The 27,969-nt window shown below is 27.6% G+C and overlaps 3 protein-coding genes across 3 annotated transcripts; all 3 read right to left on the bottom strand.

Annotated features, from left to right (window-relative positions):
• Positions 1-2,770: 2,770 nt before the first annotated feature.
• On the bottom strand, positions 2,771-5,734 carry LOC129984879 (histidine-rich glycoprotein-like). Its single transcript, XM_056094837.1, has 3 exons — positions 5,723-5,734; positions 4,106-4,165; positions 2,771-3,223 (listed from the first exon to the last, which is right to left on the bottom strand). The coding sequence occupies exons 1-3, from the start codon at positions 5,732-5,734 to the stop codon at positions 2,771-2,773; spliced, it is 525 nt and encodes a 174-aa protein (XP_055950812.1).
• Positions 5,735-16,071: 10,337 nt separating this feature from the next.
• LOC129984878 (histidine-rich glycoprotein-like) lies at positions 16,072-17,074 on the bottom strand. Its single transcript, XM_056094836.1, has 2 exons — positions 17,024-17,074; positions 16,072-16,491 (listed from the first exon to the last, which is right to left on the bottom strand). The coding sequence occupies exons 1-2, from the start codon at positions 17,072-17,074 to the stop codon at positions 16,072-16,074; spliced, it is 471 nt and encodes a 156-aa protein (XP_055950811.1).
• A 5,160-nt stretch (positions 17,075-22,234) lies between these two features.
• LOC129984877 (histidine-rich glycoprotein-like) lies at positions 22,235-25,126 on the bottom strand. The gene is made up of 3 exons (XM_056094835.1): positions 25,115-25,126; positions 23,466-23,525; positions 22,235-22,663 (listed from the first exon to the last, which is right to left on the bottom strand). Exons 1-3 carry the CDS (start codon positions 25,124-25,126, stop codon positions 22,235-22,237), a joined length of 501 nt encoding a protein of 166 aa, XP_055950810.1.
• Positions 25,127-27,969: the final 2,843 nt, after the last annotated feature.

The following is a 27,969-nucleotide window of genomic DNA, read 5'->3' as shown; positions in this document are numbered from 1 at the left end:
ATAAAGAAATTAGGACACGTGTCTATATATTTTCATCAAATTATGTAATGAAATTATTATTTAAAGAGAATATCATTTATAAGCAGTTAAATAATATATTATTTTGCATGCTTTTTGAATGTAAATTTTACTTTCATTTTTTGAGTTCTTACTTCCTTATTTCATTGATTCACATCGGTCCTGTCTATTTCCTTTTAACTATCTTAATTTTTATTTTGGAATATATTTTATTGATTTATTGAACGGGTCAATATTTTTCTACTTAAAATATGTTTGGATGTTCTTCTTTTAGGAACTTTCCATTCGTTTGTTATAAAATATTTCTAAAAATTCCATTAATATTAAACCAATATCAATGGAATTATATATAAATGCATATAATATTTTTTCTTTGTATATAATATATTCTTTGCAGATAAATATATAAAACATCGGGAAATACAAAAATATTTTACTTTGTTATAATAATAATAGCACCTTATTTACAAGTATAGTATCACAAAAAATGTATCTAATAATATAAGAGTTTCAAAGAATTTTCAATGAATACATGAAACTGTAATGGGAAATAAATAGTTGTCATCTAGAAAATCGAAACCATTCTTCAGATTATTAATAGGAGAAAAAATGAATGAATTAAGAAATGAATTAAGAGGAGAAAAAATTAAAGAGGAACAATAAATAAATGAAGTTTTATGGGTCCTTTAAATACCGACAAATAATGTTTACAATGGATTTAAGATAAAAATGATTTTCATCATTTTTATAGTAAATTTTTGCAGACACATTGACGGAATACAAAAAAACAATTTTCTTCTTTCTTTTAAAAAATTAATGTGTTGCATTTCAAGGAAAATCGATATTTAAAGCTAATGTCAGTATTTCGCGGATAATGCATTAAACTGCGTTTGTATATAACAATGCTGAGTGGATATGCACGCAATATAAAAAAATTTAATCGATAAAAATTAATGCATTTATAAAAAAATGAACTTTAAGCATTTTAGTTTTTTACATACTTTGCATATATATTTTAAATACTTCAGAAAAAAATGTTTATTCCTTAATTAATATGCTAACTACTATATTTCAATAATCATATTGTTGCAGGTATGTTTCTGAATGATTTACAATTGATATTATCCAAAATCCTTTTTCTCATTCCAAATCCAATAATTATTTGAAAAAAAAATTGAAATATTTTATATTCCAAGATTATTTTCACTATTTTAATTTCCTTTATAAATAATTCTATAATCATAAATAAAATTGCTTGATTTAGTCAAAGAAACACAATCATTGTCATTTAAGCAATGTATACAATTTAATAAAAATTGTTTAGCAAAATTAAATTATAAACTATGATATCCAATCTTTATTTTAACAATGTCATTGAAAAACTTTGCATCAAATTATGATATATTCTTAAATCTATAAGTAATAATTAAGCAATTCATAGTTGTCATTTAATTAAAAATTAACGGGTAGTCCGTTTAAGTCTCAAAAATTCTATGGGTTTTTAATTGCGTTCCTGAAATAGAAGGGAGTAATCTAAATAGATAGTAAAGAAAATTACAGAATTAAAGGGGGGGGGGGTAGAGTATCACTCTAAAGTTCCATTCCATATTTATGAAACATTTTTTTTTATTATAAATTAACTAGGATGTCCATGCTGTTATGCCAGATGATGAAGGTCATTGTAATGTTCTTAACGACGATGGCCATGATAATGATTTTCATGGTGATTTTGCCATAACGATGACTCTAAAAATAAGAACAAAGCTTCTATTAACCTGGATAATAATTAACGGCTCCAGGCTTGTTGATCTTCATAGCAAATTTAAAGCCAATTTCATCTCATGTTTCCTTTATCAACAATGATTGAGGTCAGTTATAGTAATTATTTTAATTAATATATTAAAGTAAGAAAATTTATAAAATCTGAATCAAAATGCTGGTGTAAGTTCAAGCTATATTTGGCTATCCAGGTTTAATTTGTATTAATTTATACTACTCCTAAAAATTGCGTTAAATGACTTTCTAAAGGAACATCACATTCTGGTTTCTGTAATGTTTATAGTAAACGATATAAAAAAACCATTGTTATAAACGGATATTATGAAAAGTATTCCCTTGTTTCAGGATTTAATTAGTTTCTGATATGTGAAATAAAAGAATAACATAGAGCTAATTAAAAATTATTTTATTTCAATTCAAAAGTATAACAAAAGAAAACCCCTTGAAAACTTTTAGTAGCAAAAGAACAGAGAAAAACTCACCGGCAAAGAATCGCTTATATAAAATATTTACATATTCTATTATGGATGCCACAAAATAATAAGCCAGTAAAAGACGCGATGATATCTGAAAAAATGTTCACGCTGTTTTAAAAAGTGGTTTTAAAAGAGACGGATTTTGAGACAACAATTTCGGTGCAAAAATTCGAATAATTTGAAAGAGAAACAAGAAGTTTAAAAAGACAAAAGTTTTCAGAAGAAAAAGGGGAAATTTGTCAAAGTCAAAAGTAGTTAGTCATGAAGTAGCAAAAAATCAATGGAGTTGGAAAATACGATGATAAGTAAAAAAAAAGAAAAAGAAAAAAAAATCTTAGTCTAGAAAATGACAGAGAAAATTAACTTAAAAGATGTTAAAGAAAAGAAACCTAACTTCATCCCAATGTTTAAAAAGATTTGAAGTTTATTAATTCAGCAAAGAGGGCAAAAAAATTAACGTTTTTTGAAATTAATGCGATTTAAGTGTTTTAAATTCTTCAACCGTGGTGGTGGCCATGATGGTGATCTTGGTGATGGTACACATGAGCATGACCATGATGATGGTCTTGGTGATGGTACACATGAGCATGACCATGATGATGGTCTTGGTGATGGTACACATGAGCATGACCATGATGGTGATGATGACCTTGATGCTGATGGTGATGATGTCCATGGTGATGAGGCTCGTGATGATAGTGAGCATCGGAATGTAATTTCACATGAGCGGGATCCTGATTGGCAGTTCCTGGTTCGTTTGTTTTTACGGTGGCTCTAAATCCATGATGGTCTGCTACGTAGTGAACTTGTCTGTGGATACCTCTCTGGTCAGTAAAGCCATAGCTTCCCTGAACATGATGACCGTCGCCGTGTTCATGCCTATGTTGAGATCCGTGGTGGTCTTTGATTTCGTAGCCGAATTTGTAGGGTTGAGGATGGTGATGATGGTGCTGAAAGATAATGAAATGTTTTAATATGTATTAAAAGAAAGCGAGTTTAAAATGAAAAGAGGAGAATGAGAAAAAGTATATATTTATGAAAAGAAAGGAGATCAAGGCATAATTTCAAATTGGTAAATATACTTTTAATTTTCAAATAATTCGTGATGTTTTGGAAAAAATAATGGATCAATGGTAATGTTTAAAATATCCTGGAAATGTAATAATTTAATAGTGATGAAAATGCTTTAATAGTGAGACTTTTGTTATTATAATAATAAATGTCTTTAGTAATTTCAATATTTTACGAAATGTTGTACTTCATATCAAAAAATTTATAAATCATAAATCGGACTGACTTTTGAATTCTCTGATTATTAGCTTGCTTATTATAGATTATTATTTCTAATTCTACAATTTGAGAAACTATATTTTAAAACAATCTATGAAAAAAGACTAAATGAATAGGGTACTTTCTATCATCTAGGCATACCAAAGGGGATATTGTTTATCAAGTAAATAAACTTTCTAAGAAGTGAAATGTCTTTAATTTACATGTAAGTAAAAATAATTTATTCCTAGAAAAAATATCATTATTTTATTACTACTTCTTATATTGATAACTGCAAACTTGATAAAATTTCTAGTTACAGATTAATTGAAAATTTATACCTATTTTGTCAGTTTATGTTTGAGATCTATTTTGAAAAAGAAAATAAAAATTTTGGAAATTAATTCTGAAATCAAGAGGTTTAGCTAAAATTTGAATTATATATGAAAATGTTTCTATTTTCTCAGTTATAGATAGAAATATGTTTAGTTACATTATTTTTCTGTCTAAAATAATACAGAATTTCTTTTATATTCTAAAATACCATACAAAAACATTCATACCTCATGATGATCATGGTGACTGGCGCATGCAATAGCACTCAGTGCAGCTAGGAATACAACCTGGGAAAAGACAGTTTTGCATTATGATCTTGTTGACAGACATAAATTCTAAAATTTCTGTTTAAATTATCAGTGAAATTAATTGAAATATTTCACTGTTTTTATTGATTTTCTTTCAAGATTTTATGCTGCATGATATTGAGACTGTTTTCGATTATTTGAAACTTTATCATTGTAACTGGTTTGGATCGTTAATCATTTTCTGGATTTTAATCAGTTAGTTTTAATTTGTTCACGAGGGCTGTGGTGGCCTAGTGGGAAGTTCTCGGCCCGTGAGCCGTGGGGTTTCAGATTCGAGACCCGATTCCAGCGAAGAACCGTGTTGTAAAGGTGTCTGTAGCACGTTAAATTCGTAAGGGCCAAAACACCCTCCCGCTAGTGTGGTTTGGTGTAGTGAGGGGGGCGGGTCCAGTTGGGAGCCAGCTCAGGTGTCGTCCTCGTCATCTGACCGCGTTTCAAAGTTACGAGGTCTATCGCAAAAGAACTCTACAATGGGACGTTAATATAACTGAACTAATCTAAAATTGTTGAAAGCAATCTGGATTCAATTATTCATATTCAATAACCCCGAAGGTTTTTTTTCTCTATATTGCGTATTTAAGGTAAAAGTTTACGTATTATGCCAACTTTATTCGTTATATTAATAAAATTGTTAATATCATATTGCTCTCATCGAATTAAAATACGAAATGAAAGTTACATATAAATTTTCTTATTATTTTGTCTTTTTAACTGTTAAGCAAAATAATTCAGTGTTATTTCAAATGCGTTATGTCTGAAACATTTCTTTTATATTAGTTTATTTAGGGTTTGGAATTAGAAGCATTGCATTTTATCTGAATATATTTAACATTTCACATCTTGCAAACAATTCCAGCCGAATTTTTTATATGTAAGAAATATAAACCATTAGAGTGGCTTTGAAGTATTGACATGAAACTCTAATTTCTGATATAGAATCATTTTTTTTTATTTTAATTTTTTCATCACAGTTTGGGTTCTATTGTTTTTCTAAATTGAAAGTTTAATGTAAATAATGAAATCATGACTTTATCTCTTTTTTTATTATTTATTGTGACATTATTAATTCTATATTGATCAAACTGGTACATAGGAAGCAAAGTTTTAAGATTAGCACCAGAATTGTACTTTTTAAAAAACAATTTTTTCAGTTTTGATACTTTATATTTTATATTATATATTTTAATTTCTAAGTACTTCAATTTATGATAACCTCATATAAGGCGACATCATAAATCTTAGCTTAATATATGCAATAGCTATTTGTTTTGGTTAATTTTAGAAGTAAAATAGGAACATAATCCAATCTATTGTCTTTTATAGGAATAAACAAGATTCTTTAATATATTAAGAGAGAAACTGTTATCCTTAGATGAATATCATGGATTTCAGTTAGTTAAAAAATATGTAAATATAATGAAGAAAAACATGAAAGAATCGTTAGACAATGCAAAAGTGACTTATAATTAAAAATTATACTTTAAATAGTAAAAAGATTTATGAAATTTCTCATTATAATAAAGTTGAAATTATTACCTTTGCGATCATGATGTGCAAGAAAATTAGCAATGTATCTAAGGCGAAATTGTTGATTGATGTTGATTGGCAGTCTTGTTTGGAGGTTTATATATCACAAAAGCAAAGCAAAAGTACAAGGTACAAACAGTGACAGTGCAAGTTTTTAAGGTCAACAATTCACAATGTTTAGAGTAATAGGTCAATATCATTCCTTTTTGTTAGGAAGGAATGTATACGTAAGCTAAGTGAAGCGTTTAATTTTTTTTGATAAGTAATATAATACTTTATTTAAAAATAAAATCATCTAAAAGTATCATTGATTATTTGGTATTAAAGATCGTTTCTTCCAAAACTGAAAATGGGGGAAAAAATAAGTAAAAATGCTTTTTGGATGAATTTACGAAACGCTTGAACATAAATATATTTAATCTTAAATAATTACAGAGATTTAAAATTTCGAATAAAGCTTATGAAATAGATGATATTTTGTTACCAAATATTACATTTGTTCCTTATAATGAATTTCACCGTGAAAAAATTTCCCTTTCTTCAAACTATTACATTTTGTATATGCGCTTTTGCGGAAATTTTAAGAACAATTAAATTCGAAAGGTAAAAGGGGGAGAAAGAAATTGAAATTTTAACCACAGTGGAAGCGGAAATTGAAAAATTCATTGCAACTTTTTTTATCTTCTCTTTTTAATTGCGAAAATAAGAATTAATATAATTAAATTATTTTTGAGAAAATACTATTTTTTTTCTTATTGACGATTTTGTAGATTTCAGCCCTAATCAAATTCTGATAATACTTGAATTCTCAATGTTACCTATAAAGAAGTCTCAAGCCTTTAACAGATTCCGTTATATTATGTTTTAATTTATGCATTTACTACCGTATATAACCATCTTCCTTTTATCTTTTTTGCCCCTTCGACGTCAATTGGTCCTTTAGCAAATAGATGAATCCATCTTCTCTTTATCTCCTTTTTTTTAACCTTTGGCATTTTTCTTTACCTATTCTGATAAAGGCGACAACAAAATTAAAAATCACACATAAAAATTGAAAAAGTTTACGAAATTCTCATCATAATTAAATCAAAATCGTTACTTTTGCACTAATTATGTAGAGGAAAATTTAACAATGTATTAATATTCCTTCAAATGACGTTTTTATTAATTCAAATCTAAATGCAAATATCTTTTTTGGACAGGGATAATGTGGTCTTTTGTCTAGTCAGAAAAATACACTATATTTTTAATCTCTTTTTTTGGAGAGGTATAGTGTGATCTGTCTCTAGGTAGAAAAAACTCGCCATCTTTTTAATATATTCATCCTTCTTTAATATTTTTATGTTCTTCCCTTCATTAAAAGTGAAAACAATAAAAATGGATGGATTGAAAATGCTGAAAAATTTACTAAAATTAAATGAAAAATCACATGAAAATACCACTTTCATACATTAACATCAATGAATTACTATTTTTGTTTATTGAAAAGTGCTAATACCTTGAAATAAAACCAGAGCAAAATTTTCTGCTTTGCTATCAATGATCAAAGAAAGCGGTATTTTTATCATTACTTTAACAATTCCAAAGTGCGTCATATGAAAAGCATTGAAAAGAAAATGCAATGTAAGAATTAACCGAGAAACTATATAGTTACTTAGAATTTAATTGCGACCATAGAAAGAAATTTTCGAAATTGTGGAAATGAATTGAAGAAATTTATAAATAAATTTAAAAGTTTTGAAATTGAAATTAAATTAGTGTAATTGAAAACACGCTATGCTAACTCTTTAAGATATTTTGCCTTATTTGTCTGAAATTAATGCAAACCAAAAATGCAAATTATTGCATTATTTGCATAAAATAATTATTTTATAATTTATTCATGAAGAGCAGAGATAAAACTTCAAATATTTTCTTGATTTTTGTTATTTATTCAAACAAATTCAAAATTAAGTAATTTTAAAAACTGAAATTAACAATTGGTTTAGAAACATATCTGAATTCTCATTTTGCCACAATTCACTGTCCATAAGCAGTTTGTAATAGACTTATAGACATATAATTTCGGTTTTATATTACAGATTTTATAAAGTAATTTTATAAAATATTTGAAGATTTTCAAAAACAGAAAACTACATATTTTTTTAAAAAAAATCGTTAAATTCAATTCAATTTTTTTCATATGACAAAAGAATTGAGATTTTAAACAGATTTTATAAAATTTACATTATGTTAAATAAAAGTAATATTAATAGTCAAGCTTTTTCTGACGATACGGCGTATTTTACTGCATATTTATTTAAAATTATATTCGGTAATTCTAAGAGAAATATTGTAACAAATTGTTAAAGAATTTCTATTAACCAACCAAAAGGTTATAAATAGTAAATCTGCATGTAAAAATATTATAAATTTCGTCCACCGAATTAATTATTAAATACTGACAAATATATTATGAATTTCCCGTGATTGCATGTAACAATTTTTCTCCACGGTATATTGTTTTTTCATTTACATAAATCTCTGATGTGTGTATTTTAATGGGGAGCGTAGGGCATATGAATTGATTGCTAGGAATTTTTTCAATACAATTTCTTTCTTGCAGGTTACATGAAGTACTGTATCATAATTTTATAAAATTAATTATTTAATGATTATTTGATTTTCCAAGTATAATGATCAAGAAAGTACACATTTTCATTATTAAACCCTGTGTTGATGGCGCAAAAAAAAAAAAAAAAAACTTTTTTTTATTAACTCTAAGTGAAAGAAAGTATTTTAATGTTTAAAATTGAAACAATTTTTTTTATTCAAAAAAGGAAATTATGTGTTCTTCAATCTTCTTTAAAATTATGAAGTTTTCACTCAGATGAAATAAATTTCTTAACAATTTGTATACATTTTTTCTATGTCGTTTTCAATATTCCTTATGTTTCATATAACTTTGATTTAGAAGGATAGAAATATATTTCTGTGTGCAGTTTTCAGAATGAAATAATCTTCCATATCAAATACAGAACAATTCCAAAATATCAAAGAAATATATTTTCTAGAATTTTTGATTAAATTTTTAAGTATCTCCTGCGTGCGAAAATGAATCTTATAATTTAGATCACATTTCGTATTATACCTTACTAATTCTTGAATATTCTACAATATAATATGAAATTAGGAATCGCAAAATTGTTTGTAAGAAATCAAAATAATTGAGATAAATTAATGAAAGGGATCAAACATATGTGATGAAGGATTTTGCAACATGGTAAAAAAGGATAGTCCTTGAAGCATATGCTTGGAAATATACCATAGATTATCTTTGAAAATTTCAGAAATAGCAGAAATACCTTTTAAAATTTATCATGTGAGTAGAAAACCGAATGCATTTTTATACTCTGTAATGAAGCGGTGATGTCTCAACGGAAAGCACTAAATTTAGTAACATTACATCAATTAGCAACGCATTTCTTGAAATACGATGTAGAAAACTGTTAAGTGTTAATTTTTCCAATGGAAAACTATCTGGTAATTTGCCTTTTTTTAAATCTATGTATAAGCTCTTTATTTATGAATCTTTTTTTTTTGTTCTCTACGTTTAAACTCCTTGTGTGCCAACAAGTATACCACAAGGCTTACAGATGTAAGTCAGTACGCAATCGACAGTAAAGTAAATTTCAAATATAAGGTCGCAGGTACAAATGCAAAAATAGAAGAAAGAAAAATAGGGGAAAACAAGTAGATACACAAACAAAAGCAAAATGAAACAAAATTGCTCACATAGTAACAGAAACAAACAGTGAATGATATAAAACAATTGAATAAGCATGATCAAATAAAATATACAAATACCAAAGTATATATGCAAATATATGTAGGCAAACACACTAAAGTTTAAATCATACGTGGAAAAATACTACTGATATATGTACAAAAGGAAATGAAACACGATTTACACTGTACAAAGGCAGATAAATGAGGAGGCCAAGCTATATTGTTCTTTCGAAGGCAGTTCTTGAGTTTTCGTCTTTCCGGAATAAACTTGGGGCATTCAAATATCAAATGCTTGACATCCTGGACTGCACCACTGTAGCACGAACACCTATATTCTTTCCATGCCCAGTCAGAAACTGGATAAGCTTAAAATTCGACTCAAAGTAGTTGTTAGCCTTTAGGCGTCTCTGTATGGATGGAATAAATTCCTTAGTGAGCTGCGCATTAGTCGATGCTTGATATAAAGTATTCCATTCAGATATAACTTTATCTTTAAAGACATTCTTTAAATAAGATTTCGGAATGCTCATAGGAATGGAATTAACTAGTTGCGTCGCTTCTTTGGCAAGCCAGCCGGCGCGTTCATTGCCATAGATTCCTGTATGACCTCTAACAAAAGAAAAGGAAACTTGCACACCTCTGCCTTGAAGATGACTCAGGTTGGATTGTGTTTTAACAATTATTTGGTTTAGGGAATCGATGTTATTTAAGGCGTGTAAAGATGAAAGGCGCTGCAAATTAAGAACTTTGATGAAAGGTTATCATTGTCACAAATCCAAGAAACTGCATGAGCTATGCAAAGCAATTCAGCCTGAAAAACACTGCATTCATCTCTTATTCTGAATTGATGAGTTTCAGTTTCAATATTATCTTGGAAAACAACAAATGCAAGCCCAACCTTTTTGTTAATTTTAGTACCATCTGTAAAACAGACAACAGGAAAGTTGTCTTCGATATTATTATGATAACTAATTAAATTAAGAGGAAATCTTTCAGCAGGATGGGGGAGTTCAGAAATTTGAAGGAAATCATCTAGATTCTTATGGGCCAGGTTCTTCGCTGCGTTCTTGAATTCATTACTATGGTTTATAAAGATGCCAATATGTGGAAAGCCGGAGATAGAAAATACAGCTTCATAAGATATCGTTCGATACCCAGAAATAACTCGTAGCAGCATTCTCCTTTGAATTTTCCTCAAGAGCCGACAATTTATTTTTTTCTTCAGAGCAGTACCCCAGACTCGAGAACCGTAACAAATAAATGATACAATACCTTGTTTGTAGATGAGGGATGAGACATTAGATTTGAGACCAAAACTATTTCTGGCAACTCTACTAAGACCAAACAGAATTTTTTCCACATTTATTTGAAAGATGTAAAATTTGTTGCTTCCAAGAGAATTTACTGTCAAGGACAATTCCAAGATATTTTAATTCCTTCACATAGCAAAAAGGAATTCCATTAAGGGTGAGGTTACTATTACGAACGTGGTTCTCTCTCCTCTCCAAGACCATTACTTTTGACTTGATGACGTTGAACTCTAATTTATGGTTCTTTGTCCAGTTTGATACAAAATTAAGAGTAATCTGTGCTTGTGAATCTTATTTAAAACTGGAAAAGATCAATACGTGAGGTTTTAATATACATTAATAACGAAGTTTCCGTTACCATACATTATTTCATATAGTTTACTTGGGTTCATTTTTTTTTTGTAACTTGAATATTTGGCTTGTTGCACTTTTTCAAATAAATAAATTAGCATCTTTGGGATGTAAAAATAATTTTAATGTATTGTGCTTAATATAATTATATTTCAAAATTTATTTAAACTATTTTCTCGTTATTACAAATTAACTTCTTCATATTTCGATGCAGGTGCTGGAAGGTGATTGGCATTATTTTATTTTTCTTGCATGGTGTAAAGTCTCCAATGCACAGAGATGATTTTAGTAGATGATAGTTAATATTTAATTGAAAATCACTTCATCTAAAACGAAAACAAGTTTAAGTTATAATAGTTTATTTCGAGTTAATAATGTCGAAATTTTATCACATTTGCCTAATGCTTTCAAACAAAGATCTTATCTCTTCGCAACGCATGGTTTATCAAGTATGTAGTTCTATTTACACAAGAATCAAAAGTAATAATGTTTCCGAAAGCAACTGTGGTGATGTTCATGTAGATTGTTGTATAAAGCATTTCATCGTTATTAGAAAAATAAACTCTTTTACACCATCGGAACAACACTGCTTAGCGCACATATACATAGAAAGGGTATTTCCCCCGGCGAAGTATTAACATAGATTGTATAAGGGAAAGTAGATAGGTAGCGCTTTAGAATGACATGAATGAAAGATGGCGCTACGATTACTACACAAATATAAAAGATTATTCTAAAGATATTTGTCATACATCTGTAAACTGAACAACATTTTTATTTTTTCGTTCTTTTTAAATGTGCAATAATAAGCAGTTTTTTTAAGTAATTATGAATGCGATTTGAAACCGTTTTATTCTAACCGAAATAAAGATTTCTTTATTTAATGAAGTGTTAAAGTTTAGATGGTAGTCTAATTTTAGAATAATCGGTGTAATCCATATGTTTTAATATAGATTACAGAATTTAACTTCATTTTAAACTCAGTATTACATAATGCTTGTTTTCTTAACTTATCCATTATTTCCTGTGAATTTCAAAGTGATTGCCTCTTAATTTTGATACGATTCTTTGATTATTCAGACTAAATACTTTGTGCATTCCTTAAAAATAAAAAGGACTTTTAATATTTCAATGTTTCTATGATTATTTATTGATTTTATTTGCACAAAAATATGTCTAGTCCATGAATAAATTATGTTTCGAATAGTTTGTAGAATATTCGCCATGTATATTCCTTCTGTTTGAGGATAATAGTACATTTCATTCAAGAAATTAAACGTTTCTCTACATTTATTTATTGAAGAGAAAGTTTGAACTTAACATTGTGTGAACATTTGTTGCTAATTATGGTTAGGGATGGTTTTCAGCATTTTTTGGGAATAAAAATAAATAAAGAAGAAACTCTGGCTCTTAATTTGGCCTTTGTAAAATTTGTGAATTGTTTTGTAACTTCTAAATTAAGTTTATTTTCCATATGCAATGTCCAAAAAATTACAATAAGAATGCAATTAAATAACAGTTTCATGTTAGATTTCTAAGTATAACCATACTGGCTAACCAGAATTATCTAATTAAAGCTTTCGGATAAAATCTGATAGATGAGACCACCGCTACAGTGGGGATTAGGCCTGAATCCTAGGGGTCATTACCGGCCATAGAACAATACTTCTCGTGGAAGCCCGTCCCGTTGATAGGAGGTAATCGATCCCCATCATGGGCGAGAGCCAACCACCATACCAGACGCTTCTCAATTCTGAGATGCCCTCCGGTGGGCAGATTTCTAAACATAAAAGGAGACCGGAGAGCTACGAAGCAAAATCTAGTATCGAAGAGAAAATACTCCAAATAATATTTTACTTTCAGCTTATCATTTGCGATTCAACAGAAAAATAAATATTTACCGAAGAAAATTAAATATACCCAAAGGTACGACGGACATGTTTGATTCTTTGTCCAGACTATTTTTTCATGCAATATAAAAAGTGATGGTGTTCTTATATGGGCTAAGGATGCAAATGGTTTCTCTCATCACATATTCTCATAGACAATGCATTTTATATAATAATATATTCAAATATTTCTTCCATTTAAACGAAATCCAATTTTCTACGAATGTATTTGGTAGGAAATTTAAAACTCAAGTTTAATAGGGCGTCGAGCGGTAAATGTTATGTTAACTTGGAAAAGTTATTCTTCTCTTTCATATGCATATTTTGTTGACAGGAGAAAGTAGGAAGGATATTTGTTTTTGAAATAATGGCGAACATTTATAAAAAGACTCAAAAATTATTTGATAATTAATTATAAATTAAATATTCATTCTCAAATAACCGATTTGAAAAAGAAAACGGTTCGAAATAAGTAAATTAGGACATTTATCTAAATATTTTCATCCATTTATGTAATGAAATTATTATTTAAAGAGATTATAATTAATAGACAATAAAATAATATATTTGTTTATGAATTTTCAATGTGATTTTACTTTCATTTTTTAAGTACTTACTTCCTTATTTTATTGATTAACTTCGGTCTATTTTCTATCAATTATCCTAATTTTAATTTTGAAATATATTTTATTGATTTTTTTAAAGTTTGAATATTTTTCTACTTAAAATATGTTTGGATGATCTTCTTTTAGAAACTTTTCGTCCGTTTGTTATAAAATACTTCTAAGAATTCCATTAATATTTGTCCAATATCATTGGAATTCCATGTAGATGCATATAATATTCTTTATATATATATTCTTTGAATATAATATTTCTTTGCAGATAAATATATAAAACGTCGGAAAATACAAAAAAATATTTTAGTTTGCTATAATAATAATAGCACCTTATTTACAAGTAAAGTATAACAAAAAATGTATCTAATAATATAAGAGTTTCAAAAAATTTACAATGAATACATGAACTGTAATGGGAAATAAATCGTTGCCATCTAGTGAATTGAAACCCTTCTTCAGATTATTAATAGGAGAAAACATTAAAGCGGAACAGTAAATAAATTATGGCATTTTATGGGTCCTTAAAATAACTAATAAATCTAATGTCAATATTTTGCAGACAATGCATTAAACTGCGTTTGTATATAACAATGCTGAGTGGATATACACTCAATATAAAGAATTTAATAGATAACAATTAGTGTATTCATAAATATGAACTTTAAGCATTTTAGTTATTTTCATTTTACATATATATTTTAACTACTTGAGAAAAAAGTGTTTATTCTTTAATTCATATGATTACTACTATATTTCAATTATCATATTGTGACAGGTATGTTTCTGAATGATTTTCAATTATGATATTATCCAAAATCTTTTTTTAATTCCAAATCCAATAATTATTGCTTTTTACTATTTTGATTTTCTTTAAAAATAATTCGATAATCATAAATAAAATGGCTTAATTTATTCAAAAGAAACACAAGCATTGCCATTTAAGCAATGAAAACAATTTAATAAAAATTGTTTGGGAAGATTAAACTCTGAACTATCATATCCAATCTTCATTTTAACTATGACATTGAAAAACCTGCGAATCAAATTACGATATATTCTTAAATCGACAGGTAATAATTAATTCATAGTTGTCATTTAATTAAAAAAAATAAGGGAAATCCGTTTAAGTCACAGGAATTCTATGGGCTTTTCGATGCCTTCCCGAAATAGAAGGGAGTCATCCAAATTAGATAGTAAAGAAAATTACAGAATTTAGAGGATAGAGTATCACATCCAAAGCTCCATTCCATATTTATGAAACGTCTTTTTTCCGTATAAATTGAATAGGATGTTTATGCTGTTATGCCTGATGACGAAACGCATTGCACGACCATGATGATGATTTTCATGGTGATAGTGCCATAAGGATAACTCTAAAAATAAGAATAAAGCTTCTGTCAACCTGGATAATAATTAACGGTTTTGGGCTCGTTGGTCTTCATAGCAAATTTAAAGTCTTTTTCATCTAATTTTAATTGATTATAATAATTAATGTATTATTATAATTAATTAAAATTATAATTATATGTAATTATTTAATTATTTTAATTAATATATTAAAGTAAGAAAATTTATACAATCTGAATCAAAATGCTGGTGTAAGTTCAAGCTATTATTTGCAATCCAGGTTTAATTTGTATTATTTTATACTACTCTCCTACAAATTCTGTTAAATGACTTTCTAAAGGAACATCACTTTCTCATTTCTGTAATATTTATAGTATACGATATAAAAAAAAACCCAATGTTATTAAAATATATTATGAAAAGTATTCCCTTGTTTCAGAATTTAATTAGTTTCTGATATATAAAATAAAATAATAACATAGAGCTAATTAAAAATTATTTTATTTCAATTCAAAACTATTACAAAAAACCTTGAAAACGTTTAATAGTAGAAGAACAGAGAAAAACTGACCGACAAAGAATCGCTTATATAAAATATTTACATATTATGTTATGGATGCCACAAAATAATAAGCCAGTAAAAGAAAAGATGGTATGAGAAAAAATGATAAAGGGATTTAAAAAGTGGTTTAAAAAAATCGAAATTCGAGACAAAATAATTTCGGTGAAAAAATTCGAATAACTTGAAGGAGAAGCAAGAGGTTTCAAAAGAAAGTTTTCAGAAGAAAAAGGTGAAATTTGTCAAAGTCAAAAGTAGTTAGTCATGAAGTAGCAAAAACTCAATCGAGTTGGAAAATGCCATAATATATAAATAAAAAAAAATCCAAGGAAAATCTTAGTCTAGAAAATGATATAGAAAATTAACAAAAGATATTAAAGAAAAGAAACACCCCTTCATCCCCAATGTTTAGAAAAATTTGTAATTTATTAATTCAGCTGAGAGGGGAAAAATTAACGTTTTTTTAAAAATTAATGCGATTGAAGTGATTTAAATTCTTTAACCGTGGTGATCTTTAATGATGGTGATCTTGGTGATGGTACACATGAGCATGACCATGATGTTGATGGCCATGATGCTGGTCTTGGTGATGGTATACATGAGCATGTCCATGGTGATGATGACCATGATGTTTATGGTGATGGTGTCCGTGGTGATGTGGCTCATGATGATGGTGAGCATAATGGGCATTAGAATGCAATTTGACATGAGCGGGATCTTGATTGGCGGTTCCTGGTTCATTGGTCTTTACGGTGGCTCTGAATCCATGATGGTCTGCTACGTAGTGAACTTGTCTGTGGATACCTCTGTGGTCAGTAAAGCCATAGCTTCCCTGAACATGATGACCGTCGCCGTGTTCATGCCTATGTTGAGATCCGTGGTGATCTTTGATTTCGTAACCAAATTTGTAGGGTTGAGGATGGTGATGATGGTGCTGGAAGATAATGAAATGTTTTAATATGTATTTAATTCAAAAGCGCGTTTAAAATGAAAATTGGAGAATGGGAAAAAGCATGTATTTATAAAAGTAAAGGAGATCAAAGAATAATTTCAAATATGTAAAAATGCTATTAGTTTTCAAACAATTCGCCTGGTTTTGGAAAAAAAAAATAATGCATCAATGGTAATGTCTAAAAATATCCTGGAAATAGACAATTTACATAAAATTAAAATGTACTTTTAATTTAATAGTGATGACTTTTTGTTATTATAATAAATGCATTTTCTTGCATGGTGTAAAGTCTCCAATGCACAGAGATGATTTTAGTAGATGGTAGTTAATATGCAATTGAAAATCACTTCATTTAAAAATATAGGTGTTTTTTTTAAACGAAAGCAAGTTTAAGTTATAATAGTTTATTTTCGAGTTAATAATTTCAAAATTTTAACACATTTGCCTAATGCTTTCAAACATAGATCCTATCTCTTCTCAACGCATGGTTTATCAAGTATGTAGTTCTATTTACACAAGAATCAAAAGTAATAATGTTTCCGAAAGCAACTGTGGTGATGTTCATGTAGAGTGTTGTATAAAGCATTTCATCGTTATTAGAAAAATAAACTCTTTTACACCATCGGAACAACACTGCTTAGCGCACATATACATAGAAAGGGTATTTCCCCCGGCGAAGTATTAACATAGATTGTATAAGGGAAAGTAGATAGGTAGCGCTTTAGAATGACATGAATGAAAGATGGCGCTACGATTACTACAGAACTATAAAAGATTATTCTAAAGATATTTGTCATACATCTGTAAACTGAAGAACATTTTTACTTTTTCGTTCTTTTTAAATGTGCAATAATAAGCAGTTTTTTTAAAGTAAATATGAATGCGATTTGAAACCGTTTTATTCTAACCGAAATAAAGATTTCTTTATTTAATGAAGTGTTAAAGTTTAGATGGCAGTCTAATTTTAGAATAATCGGTGTAATCCATATGTTTTAATATAGATTACAGGATTTAACTTCATTTTAAACTCAGTATTACATAATGCTTGTTTTCTTAACTTATTCATTATTTCCTGTGAATTTCAAAGTGATTGCCTCTTAATTTTGATACAATTCTTTGATTATTCAAACTAAATACTTTCTGTATTCCTTAAAAATAAAAAGGACTTTTAATATTTCAATGTTTCTATGATTATTTATTGATTCTATTTGCACAAAAATATGTCTAGTCCATAAACAAATTATGTTTCGAATAGTTTGTAGAATATTCGCCATGTATATTCCTTCTGTTTGAGGATAATAGTACATTTCATTCAAGAAATTAAAGGTTTCTCTACATTTATTAATTGAAAAGAAAGTTTCAACTTAAAATTGTGTGAACATTTGGAATTTAATTACGGTTAGGGATGGTTTTTCCTTATTTTTTTGGGAATAAAAATTTGGAGAATAAATGCGTGGAATAAATTTTTTTGTTAAAATGAATTTAATCACATTTTCTAATTAATTCAGGCTTTAAAATGAATTATATATTTTGAATTGTTTCGTTTTGTATAAAGTATTTCTTTGAATCAAAAATTTCTAATTCTGCAAGAAATATCCTTTGTCAAAAGCTCAAGCGAACATTGCCAGCTTTGTGATATTTTCCAATGAACTATATTACTGTGTTCTTGCTGTAAATATTCCATACAAATTTTAATAAGGATTTTTTTAAATCTTAACAATTATATAAAGATTAATCAGAGTTTGTTTAAAATATGTTTGTTGATATATAACTGCACATCATAGATATGATTAAAAATAAATTTCTTTATTGTAAACTACTTTGCTAATTTTCTTTCAAATATGAGACATAGTTTATAAATGTATTATGATCTGTCCTATTTTAGTCTTATTTTTATAGATTAATTTCATTTTATTATCCTCGTAAATTCTTTAAAGTCATAAAGATATTTTTCTTTCTTTCTTTATTTATTTTTTTATCAGCAAGACAGGATTTTCACTTTCAATTATTCCTTACTATTCTATTCGTGAATTATTGCCTAGTATAAAGCTGTTTTATTTAAATAAATAAAGTAGAAACTCTGGTTCTTAATTTGGCCTTTGTAAAATTTGGAAATTATTTTGTAACTTAAAAATAAAGTTTATTTTCCATATGCAATGCCCGAAAAATTGCATTAAGAAAGCAATGAACTAACAATTTCAGGTTAGATTTCTAAGAATAACCATACTGGCTAACCAGAATTACCTAATTAAAGCTTTCGGATAAAATATGATAGATGAGACCACCGCTACAGCGGGAATTAGGGCTGAATCCTAAGGGTTATCACCGGCCATAGAACAACAATTCTCGTGGAAGCACGTCCCGTTGATAGGAGGCAATCGATCCCCATCATAGGCGAGAGCCAACCACCATACCGGAAGCTTCTCGATTCTGAGATTCCCTCCGGTGGAGAGATTTCTAAACATAAAAGGAGAACGGAGAGCTACGAAGCAAAATCTAGTATCAAAGAGAAAAGACTCCAAATAATATTTTACTTTCAGCTTATCATTTGCGATTCAACAGAAAAATAAATATTTACCGAAGAAAATTAAATATATCCAAAGGTACGACGGACATGTTTGATTCTTTGTCCAGACCATTTTTTCATGCAATATAAAAAGTGATGGTTTTCTTCTATGGGCTAAGGATGCAAATGGTTTCTCTCATCACACATTCTGATAGACAATGCATTTTATATAATAATGTATTCATACATTTCTTACATTTAAACGAAATCAAATTTTCTGCGAACGTATTCGGTAGGAAAGTTAAAACTCAAGCAAGTTTATTATTGCGTCGAGCGGTAAGTGGATGACTTGGAAAGGATATTTTTTTTTCAAATAATGGCGAATATTTATAAAAAAGACGCAAAAATTATTTGATAATTAATTGTAAATTAAAAATTCATTTTAAAATAACCGATTTGAAAAAAAAACTGTCCGAAATAAGGAAATTAAGACATCTATCTAAATATTTTCATTAATTTATGTAATGAGATTATTCTTTAAAGAGAATATCATTTATAGACAATAAAATAATATATTTTGTATGAATTCTGAATGTAAATTTTACTTTCATTTCTTGAGTTCTTATTTCTTTATTTTATTGATTCACATCTGTCTTTTCGTAAATATCTTAATTTTAATTTTGGAATATATTTTATTGACATTTAACGGTTGAATATTTTCTACTTAAAATATCTTTGGATTATCTACTTTTAGGAAATTTTCATTCGTCTGTTATAAAATATTTCTAAAAATTCCATTAATATTTAACCACTGTCAATGGGCTTCAATGTAGATGCCTATAATATTCTTTCTTTGTATATAATATATAAAACGTAAGGAAATACAAAAATGTTTTAGTTTGTTATAAGTAATAATAATAGTACCTTATTTACAAGTAAAGTATGACAAAAAATGTATCTAATAATATAACAGTTTCAAATAATTTTCAAAGAATACATGAACTTTAATGGGCAATACATCGTTGTCATCTAGGGAATAGAAATCATTCTTTAGATTATAAATAAGAGAAAAAATTAAAGCGGAACAGTAAAAAATGATGAAATTTTATGGGTCCTTAAAATTACGACAAATGTTTACAGTGAAGTTCATCATTTTAATAGCGATTTTTTGCCGACAAATTGACGGAATAAAAAAAAAAAAAACAATTTTCTTCTTTCTTTTCCAAAATTAATGTGATGCATTTCAAGGAGCATTGACATTTAAAGTCAATGTCAGTATTTTGAGGACAATGGATTAAACTCCGTTTGTATATGTTGGATATGAGTAGATACGAGCGCATTATAAAAAATTTATAGATAACAATTAGTGTATTTATAAAAAATGCACTTTAATTATTTTAGTATTTTAGTTTAGTACATTTTGCATATATATTTTCAATACTTCAGAAAAAATGCTTATTCCTTAATTAATATTTTTACTACTATATTTCCATAATCATATTGTTACAAGTATGTTTCTGAATGATTTACAATTATAATATTATCCAAAATCATTTGTCTCATTCCAAATCCAATAACTGTTTCAAAAAAATTGAAATAAATATTTTATATTTCTTATATATAAAAATTACATATTTATATATAAAATATTTTTCACTATTTTAATTTTCTTTAAAAATACTTCGATATTCATAAATAAAATTGCTTGATTTAGTCAAAGAAACACAATCATTGTCATTTAAGCAATGTATACAATTTAATAAAAATTGTTTAGCAAAATTAAATTATAAACTATGATATCCAATCTTTATTTTAACAATGTCATTGAAAAACTTTGCATCAAATTATGATATATTCTTAAATCTACGGGTAATAATTAAGTAATTCATAGTTGTCATTTAATTAAAAAATAACGGGAAATCCGTTTAAGTCACAGGAATTCTATGTGCTTTTCGATGCATTCCCGAAATAGAAGGGAATGATCTAAATAGATAGTAAAGAAAATTACAGAATTAAGGGGATAGAGTATGCCATCTAATATCAGGGGATAGAGTATGCCATCTCTACATTCCATATTTACTAAACAATTTTTTTTCGTATAAATTGAATCAGATGTTTATGCTGTTATGCCTGATGATGAAACAGAATGTTCTTAAAGATAACCATGATGATGATTTTCATGGTGATTTTGCCATAATGATGACTCTAAAAATAAGAACAAAGCTTTTCTCAACCTGAATAATAATTAAGACTCGTTGATCTTCAGAGCAAATTTAAAGCCATTTTCATCTCATCTTTCCTATATAATCAATGATTGAAGTCAGTTATAGTAATTAATTATTTCAATTAATATATTAAAATAAGAAAATTAAAAAAATCTGAATCAAAATGCTGGTGTTAGTTCAAGCTATATTTGGCAATCCAGGTTTAATTTGTATTAATTTATACTACGCCTAAAAATTGTGTTAAATGACTTTCTAAAGGAGCATCACTTTCTGGTTTCTGCAATGTTTATAGTAAACGATATAAAGAATCATTGTTATAAACGGATATTATGAAAAGTATTCCTTGTTTCAGGATTTAATTAGTTTCTGATATGTGAATTAAAAGAATAACATAGAGATTATTAAAAATTATTTTATTTCAATTCAAAAATATTACAAAAAAACCCTTGAAAACTTTTAGTAGCAAAAGAATGGAGAAAAAGTCACCGACAAAGAATCGCTTATATAAAATATTTACATATTATGTTATGGAGGAAACAAAATAATAAGCCAGTAAAAGAAACGAGGGTATCAAAAAAATGTTCACGGGGTTTTAAAAAGTGGGTTTAAAAGAGACGGAATTTGAGACAACAAATTCGGTGAAAATTCGAATAACTTGAAGCAGTAGCAAGACATTTCAAACGATAAAAGTTTTCAAAAGAAAAAAGAGAAATTATTCAAAGTTAAAAGTAGTTAATAATGAAGAAATAGCAAAAAATAAATAAAGTTGGAAAATGCCACAAGTAAAAAAAAAATAAATAAAATGAAATAAAATTAAAAAAAAGGAAAATCTCAGTTTAGAAAATGTTACAAGAAATTAGCTTAAAAGAGTGAAAGAAAAGACACCCCTTCCACCAAAATGTTTAGAAAGATATCAAATTTATTAATTCAGCAAAAAGAGGAAAAAACTATTATTATTTTTTTATGAAATTAATGCGATTTAAGTGATTTAAATTCAACCGTGGTGGTGGCCATGATGATGATCTTGGTGATGGTACACATGAGCATGACCATGATGATGATGATGATGGCCATGATGGTGGTCTTGGTGATGGTATACATGAGCATGTCCATGATGATGATGACCTTGATGCTGATGGTGATGTCCGTGGTGATGAGGCTCGTGGTGATGGTGAGCATGGGAATGTAATTTCACATGAGCGGGATCTTGATTGGCAGTTCCTGGTTCGTTTGTCTTTACGGTGGCTCTGAATCCATGATGGTCTGCTACGTAGTGAACTTCTCTGTGGATACCTCTGTGGTCAGTAAAGCCATAGCTTCCTTGAACATGATGACCGTCTCCGTGTTCATGCCTATGTTGAGATCCGTGGTGGTCTTTGATTTCGTAGCCGAATTTGTAGGGTTGAGGATGGTGATGATGTTGCTGGAAGATAATGATATGTTTTAATATGCATTGAAATAAAGCACCTTTAAAATGAAGAGAATAGGAAAAAGTATATATTTATAAAAGGAAAGGAGATCAAGGAATAATTTCAAATAGGTAAAAATGCTATTAATTTTCAAATAATTCGAGACGTTTTGGAAAAAAATAATGGATCAATGGTAATGTTTAAAATATCCTTCAATTGTAATAATTTAATAGTGATGAAAATGTTTTAATAGTGATGATTTTTTGATATAATAATAATAAATGTTTTTAGTAATTTCAATATTTTACGAAAGGTTTTGCTTCATATCAACAAATTTAAAACTCATAAATTGGACTGACTTTTGAATTTTCTGATTATTAGTTTGATTATTATGTATTATTACTGCTAATTCTGCAATTTGAGAAACTATATTTTAAAACAATCTAAAAAAAATCACAAATCAATAGGGAACATTCTACCATCTAGGCATACCAAATTTGGTATTGTTTATTAAGTAAATGTTATGTAATTAAGTAAATTTATGTTTGAGATCCATTTTGAAAAAGAAAATAAAAATTTTGGTAATTAATCATAAAATCAAGAGATTAAGCTGAAATTTGAAATATATATGATAATGTTTCATTAAACTAATCCATTACGTAGACATTAATAGCATCTTTTAAAATATAAAAAAAGTAACTTTACGTTTCTATTTCGTCAGTTAAAGATAGAAACATGTTTAGTTACATTATTTTTCTGTTTAAAATGATACAGAATTTCCTTTATATTCTAAAATACCATACAAAACATTCATACCTCATGATGACCATGGTGACTGGCGCATGCAATAGCACTCAGTGCAGCTAGGAATACAACCTGGGAAAAGACAGCTTTGCATTATGGCCTTGTTGACAGACATAAATTCTAAAATTTCTATTTTTATTTATCAGTAAAATTAATTGAAAAATTTCACTGTTTTTATTGATTGCCTTTCAAGTTGCCATTCAATGTTGTGTAATATTGAGACTGTTTTCGATTCTTTGAAACTTTATCGTTGTAACTGGTTTGGATCGTTAATAATTTTCTAGAATTTAAACAGTTCGCTTTGATTTGTTCACGTGTGCTGTGGTGGCCTGGTGTTAAGTTCTCTGCTCGTGAGCCGTAGGATTTCTGATTCGAGACCCAATTCCGCCGAAGAACCGTATTGTAAGGAAGTCTGTAGCATGTTAAATCCTTAAGGTCCAAACGTCCTCCCGCTGGTGTGGTTCGGTGTGGAGAGTGGGGGGGGGGGTCGGGGGCCAGCTCAGGTGTCGTTCTCGTCATCTGACTGCGGTTCAAAGTTACGAGGTCCATCCCAAAATAGCTTTATTGTTTTATTATAATGGGACGTTAATATAACTGAACGAAACTTAAATTGTTTAAAACAATTTCGTTTCAATTATTCATATTCTATAACACCGAAGTTTTTTTTCCTATATTGCGTGTTTAAAGTAAACGTTTACGTATTATGCCAACTTTATTCGTTATATTAATAAAATTGTTAATATCATATTGCTCTCATCGAATCAAAATGCAAAATGAAAGTTACAAATTTTATTAATGATTTGTCTTTTTAACTGTTAAGTAAAATAATTCAGTGAATTTTCAAATGCGCTAATGTCTGAAACATTTCATATTAGATTAGTTTATTTAGTGTTTAGAATTAATCAGAAGCACTGCATTTTATCTGAATATATTGAATATTTCACATCTTGCAAACAATTCTAGCTGAATGTTTTATATGTAAGGAATACAAGCCATTAGAGTGGCTTTGAAGTATTGACATGAAATCCTAATTTCTGATATAGAATCCTTTCTCCGCTTTTAATTCTTTCATCACAGTTTGGATTTTTTTTTCTAAATTGAAAGTTTAATGTAAATAATGAAATCATGACTTTATCACTTTTTTTATTATTATTTATTATGACATTATTAATTCTATATTGACCAAACTGGTAATATAGGAAGTAAAGTATTAAGATTAGCATCTGAATTGTACTTTTTAAAAAACATTTTTTCGGTTTTAATACTTTATATTTTATATTATATATTTTAATCTCTAAGTACTTCAATTTACAATTACTTCATATACACCGACAATATAAATCTTAGCTTAATATATGCAATAGCCATTTATTTTGGTAAATTTTAGAAATAAAATTGAAACATAATCCAAGCATCAAAATTTTGTAATTATCTATTGTCTTTTATAGGAATACATAAGATTATTTTATGTATTAAGAGTGAAACTGTTATCCTTAGATGAATATCATGGATTTTAGTTAGTTAAAAAAATATGTAAATATAAGTAGAAAAATATGAAAGAATCATTAGATAATGCAAAAATGACTTAGAATTAAAATTTATACATAAAAAATTGAAAAGGTTTATGAAATTTCTCTCTATAACAAAGTTAAAATTATTACCTTTGCGATCATGATGTGCAAGAAAATTAGCAATGTATCTGAGGCGAAATTGTTGATTGATGTTGATTGGCAGTCTTGTTTGGAGGTATATATATCACAAAAGCAAAGCAAAAGTACAAGGTACAAGCAGTGACAGTGCAAGTTTTTAAGGTCAACAATTCAAAATTTTTAGAGTAATAGGTCAATATCATTCCTTTTTCTTACGAAGAAATGTATACGTAAGCTTAGTGAAGCGTTTAAAGTTTTTCTTCTTTTTTTTATATAAATAACATAATACTTTATTTAACACTAAAATCATGTAAAAGTATCTTTGATAATTGGTTATTTGGTATTAAAGATCGTTTCTTCCAAAACTGAAAATAGGAAAACAAATAAATAAAAAATGCTTTTTGAATGAATTTATGAAACGCTTGAACATAAATATATTTAATTTTAAATAATTACAGAGATTAAAATTTCGAATAAAGTTTATGAAATAGATGATCTTTTGTTACAAAATATTACATTTGTTCCTTATAATGAATTTCACCGTGAAAAACTTCTCCTTTCTCAAAATGTCACATTTTGTATATGCGCTTTAGCGTAAATTTTAAGAACAATTAAATTTGAGAAGTAAAAAAATGGCGATATAAATTGAAATTTTATCCACAATGGAAACGTAAATGGAAAAATTCATTCAAACCTTTCTTATCTTTTTTATTTTGTAAAATAAGAATTAATATAATTAAATTATTTTTGCGAAACTACTATTTTTTTCTTCTTTACGATTTTGTAGATTTCAGCCCTAATCAAATTGTTATAAAACTTGAACTCTCAATGTTACCTATATAGAAGTGTCCAGCCTTTAACAGATTCCGTTATATTATATTATGTTTTAATTTATGCATTTACTACAGTATATAACCAGCTTCCTTTTATCTTTTTTGCCTCCTCCACGTTAATTTGTCCTTTAGCTAATAGATAAATTTATCTTCTCTTTATATCCTTTTGATACTTTTTTTTGTGCCTATTCTGACAAAAGCGACAACAAAATTAAAAATCACACATAAAAATTGAAACTGTTTACGAAATTCACATCACAATAAAGTCAAAATCGTTACCTTTGCAATCATTATGCAGAGAAAAATTTAACAATGTATTAATATTCCTTCAAATGACGTTTTTATTAATTGAAATCTAAATGCAAAGATCTTTTTTGGACAGGGATAATGTGGTCTTTTGTCTAGTCAGAAAAATACACTATATTTTTAATCCCTTTTTTTGGAGAGGTATAGAGTGACCTGTCTCTAGGTAGAAAAACTCGCCATCTTTTTAATATTTTCATCCTTATTTAATATTTTTATGTTCTTCCCTTCATTAAAAGGGAAAACAATAAAAATGGATGGATTTAAAATGCTGAAAAATTTACTAAAATTAAATGAAAAATCACATGAAGATAACATTAACATCAATGAATTGCTATTTTTGCTTATTGAAAAGTGCTAATACCTTGAAATAAAACCAGAGCAAAATTTTCTGCTTTGCTATCAATGATCAAAGAAAGCGGTATTTTTATCATTACTTTAACAATTCCAAAGAGCGTCATATGAAAAGCATTGAAAAGAAAATGCAATGTAAGAATTAATCGAGAAACTATATAGTTACTTAGAATTTAATTGCGACCATAGAAAGACATTTTCGAAATTGTGTTGGAAATGAATTTGAAGTAATTTATAAATAAATTTAGAAGTTTTGAAACTAAAATTAGATGAGGGTAATTGGAAACAAGCTCTGTTCACTCTAAGATATTTTGCATAATCACTCTAAGATATTTTGCAAATAATGCAAATTATTGCATTATTTGCATAAAATAATTATTTTATAATTTATTCATGAAGAGCAGAGATAAAACTTCTAAAATTATCTTGTTATCAAACAAATTCAAAATTAAGTAATTTTAAAAACTGAAATGGATTAAATTGATTTAGACACGGGCATGAATTCCCATATTGCCACAATTTACTGTGCATGAGCAGTTTGTAATAGAAAAATAGACTGATAGACATATAATTTCGGTTTTATATTACAGATTTTATAAAGTAATTTTATAAAATATTTGAAGATTTTCAAAAACTAAAATCTACATATTTTTTTAAAAAAAGTCGTTAAATTAAATTCATTTTTTTCATATGACAAATGAATTGAGATTTTAAACAGATTTTAAAAAATTTAAATTATGTTAAATAAAAGTAATATTAATAGTCAAGCTTTTTCTGACGATACGGCGTATTTTACTGCATATTTATTTAAAATTATATTCGGTAATTCTAAGAGAAATATTGTTACAAATTGTTGAAGAATTTCTCTTAACCAACCGAAAGGTTATAAATAGTAAATCTGCATGTAAAAATATTATAAATTTCGTCCACCGAATTAATTATTAAATACTGACAATACAGTGGTGGCCAAAAGTGTGGACATTTTTTGAAAGTTTCATGTTTTTCAACTTTGCATGCTTGTAGAATATATTAATTTTCACTTAAATACAAATGTTTATATATCAAATTGAAGGTAATTTAATGTAAAATTTAATAACAAAAACAGTATTACAATATCTATATTACAAAAAAAGTTACGCTCATTTTAGTAGAACAAACACAAATCGTTTTGAATAATGACGGGTTTTGTAATAAAAGCGTATTAGCCAATCACACTGTTCTGAGGACCCATCAAATGTCTGTAACTATAGTTTAGGTTATTTGGATGGTAAAAGAATTATTGTTGTGGAAATATTTTGCGGAGTGATGCATACTAGTACAATTAAATAGAGTATTGCTGTTTTTGAATATTTTAAGTCCTTTTTTTAATTAAACTAA

This window comes from Argiope bruennichi, chromosome 9 (genome assembly GCF_947563725.1).
Source record: "Argiope bruennichi chromosome 9, qqArgBrue1.1, whole genome shotgun sequence".
In the NCBI taxonomy this organism is placed as follows: domain Eukaryota; kingdom Metazoa; phylum Arthropoda; class Arachnida; order Araneae; family Araneidae; genus Argiope; species Argiope bruennichi.
This window is presented reverse-complemented; position numbering and strand designations above follow the sequence as displayed.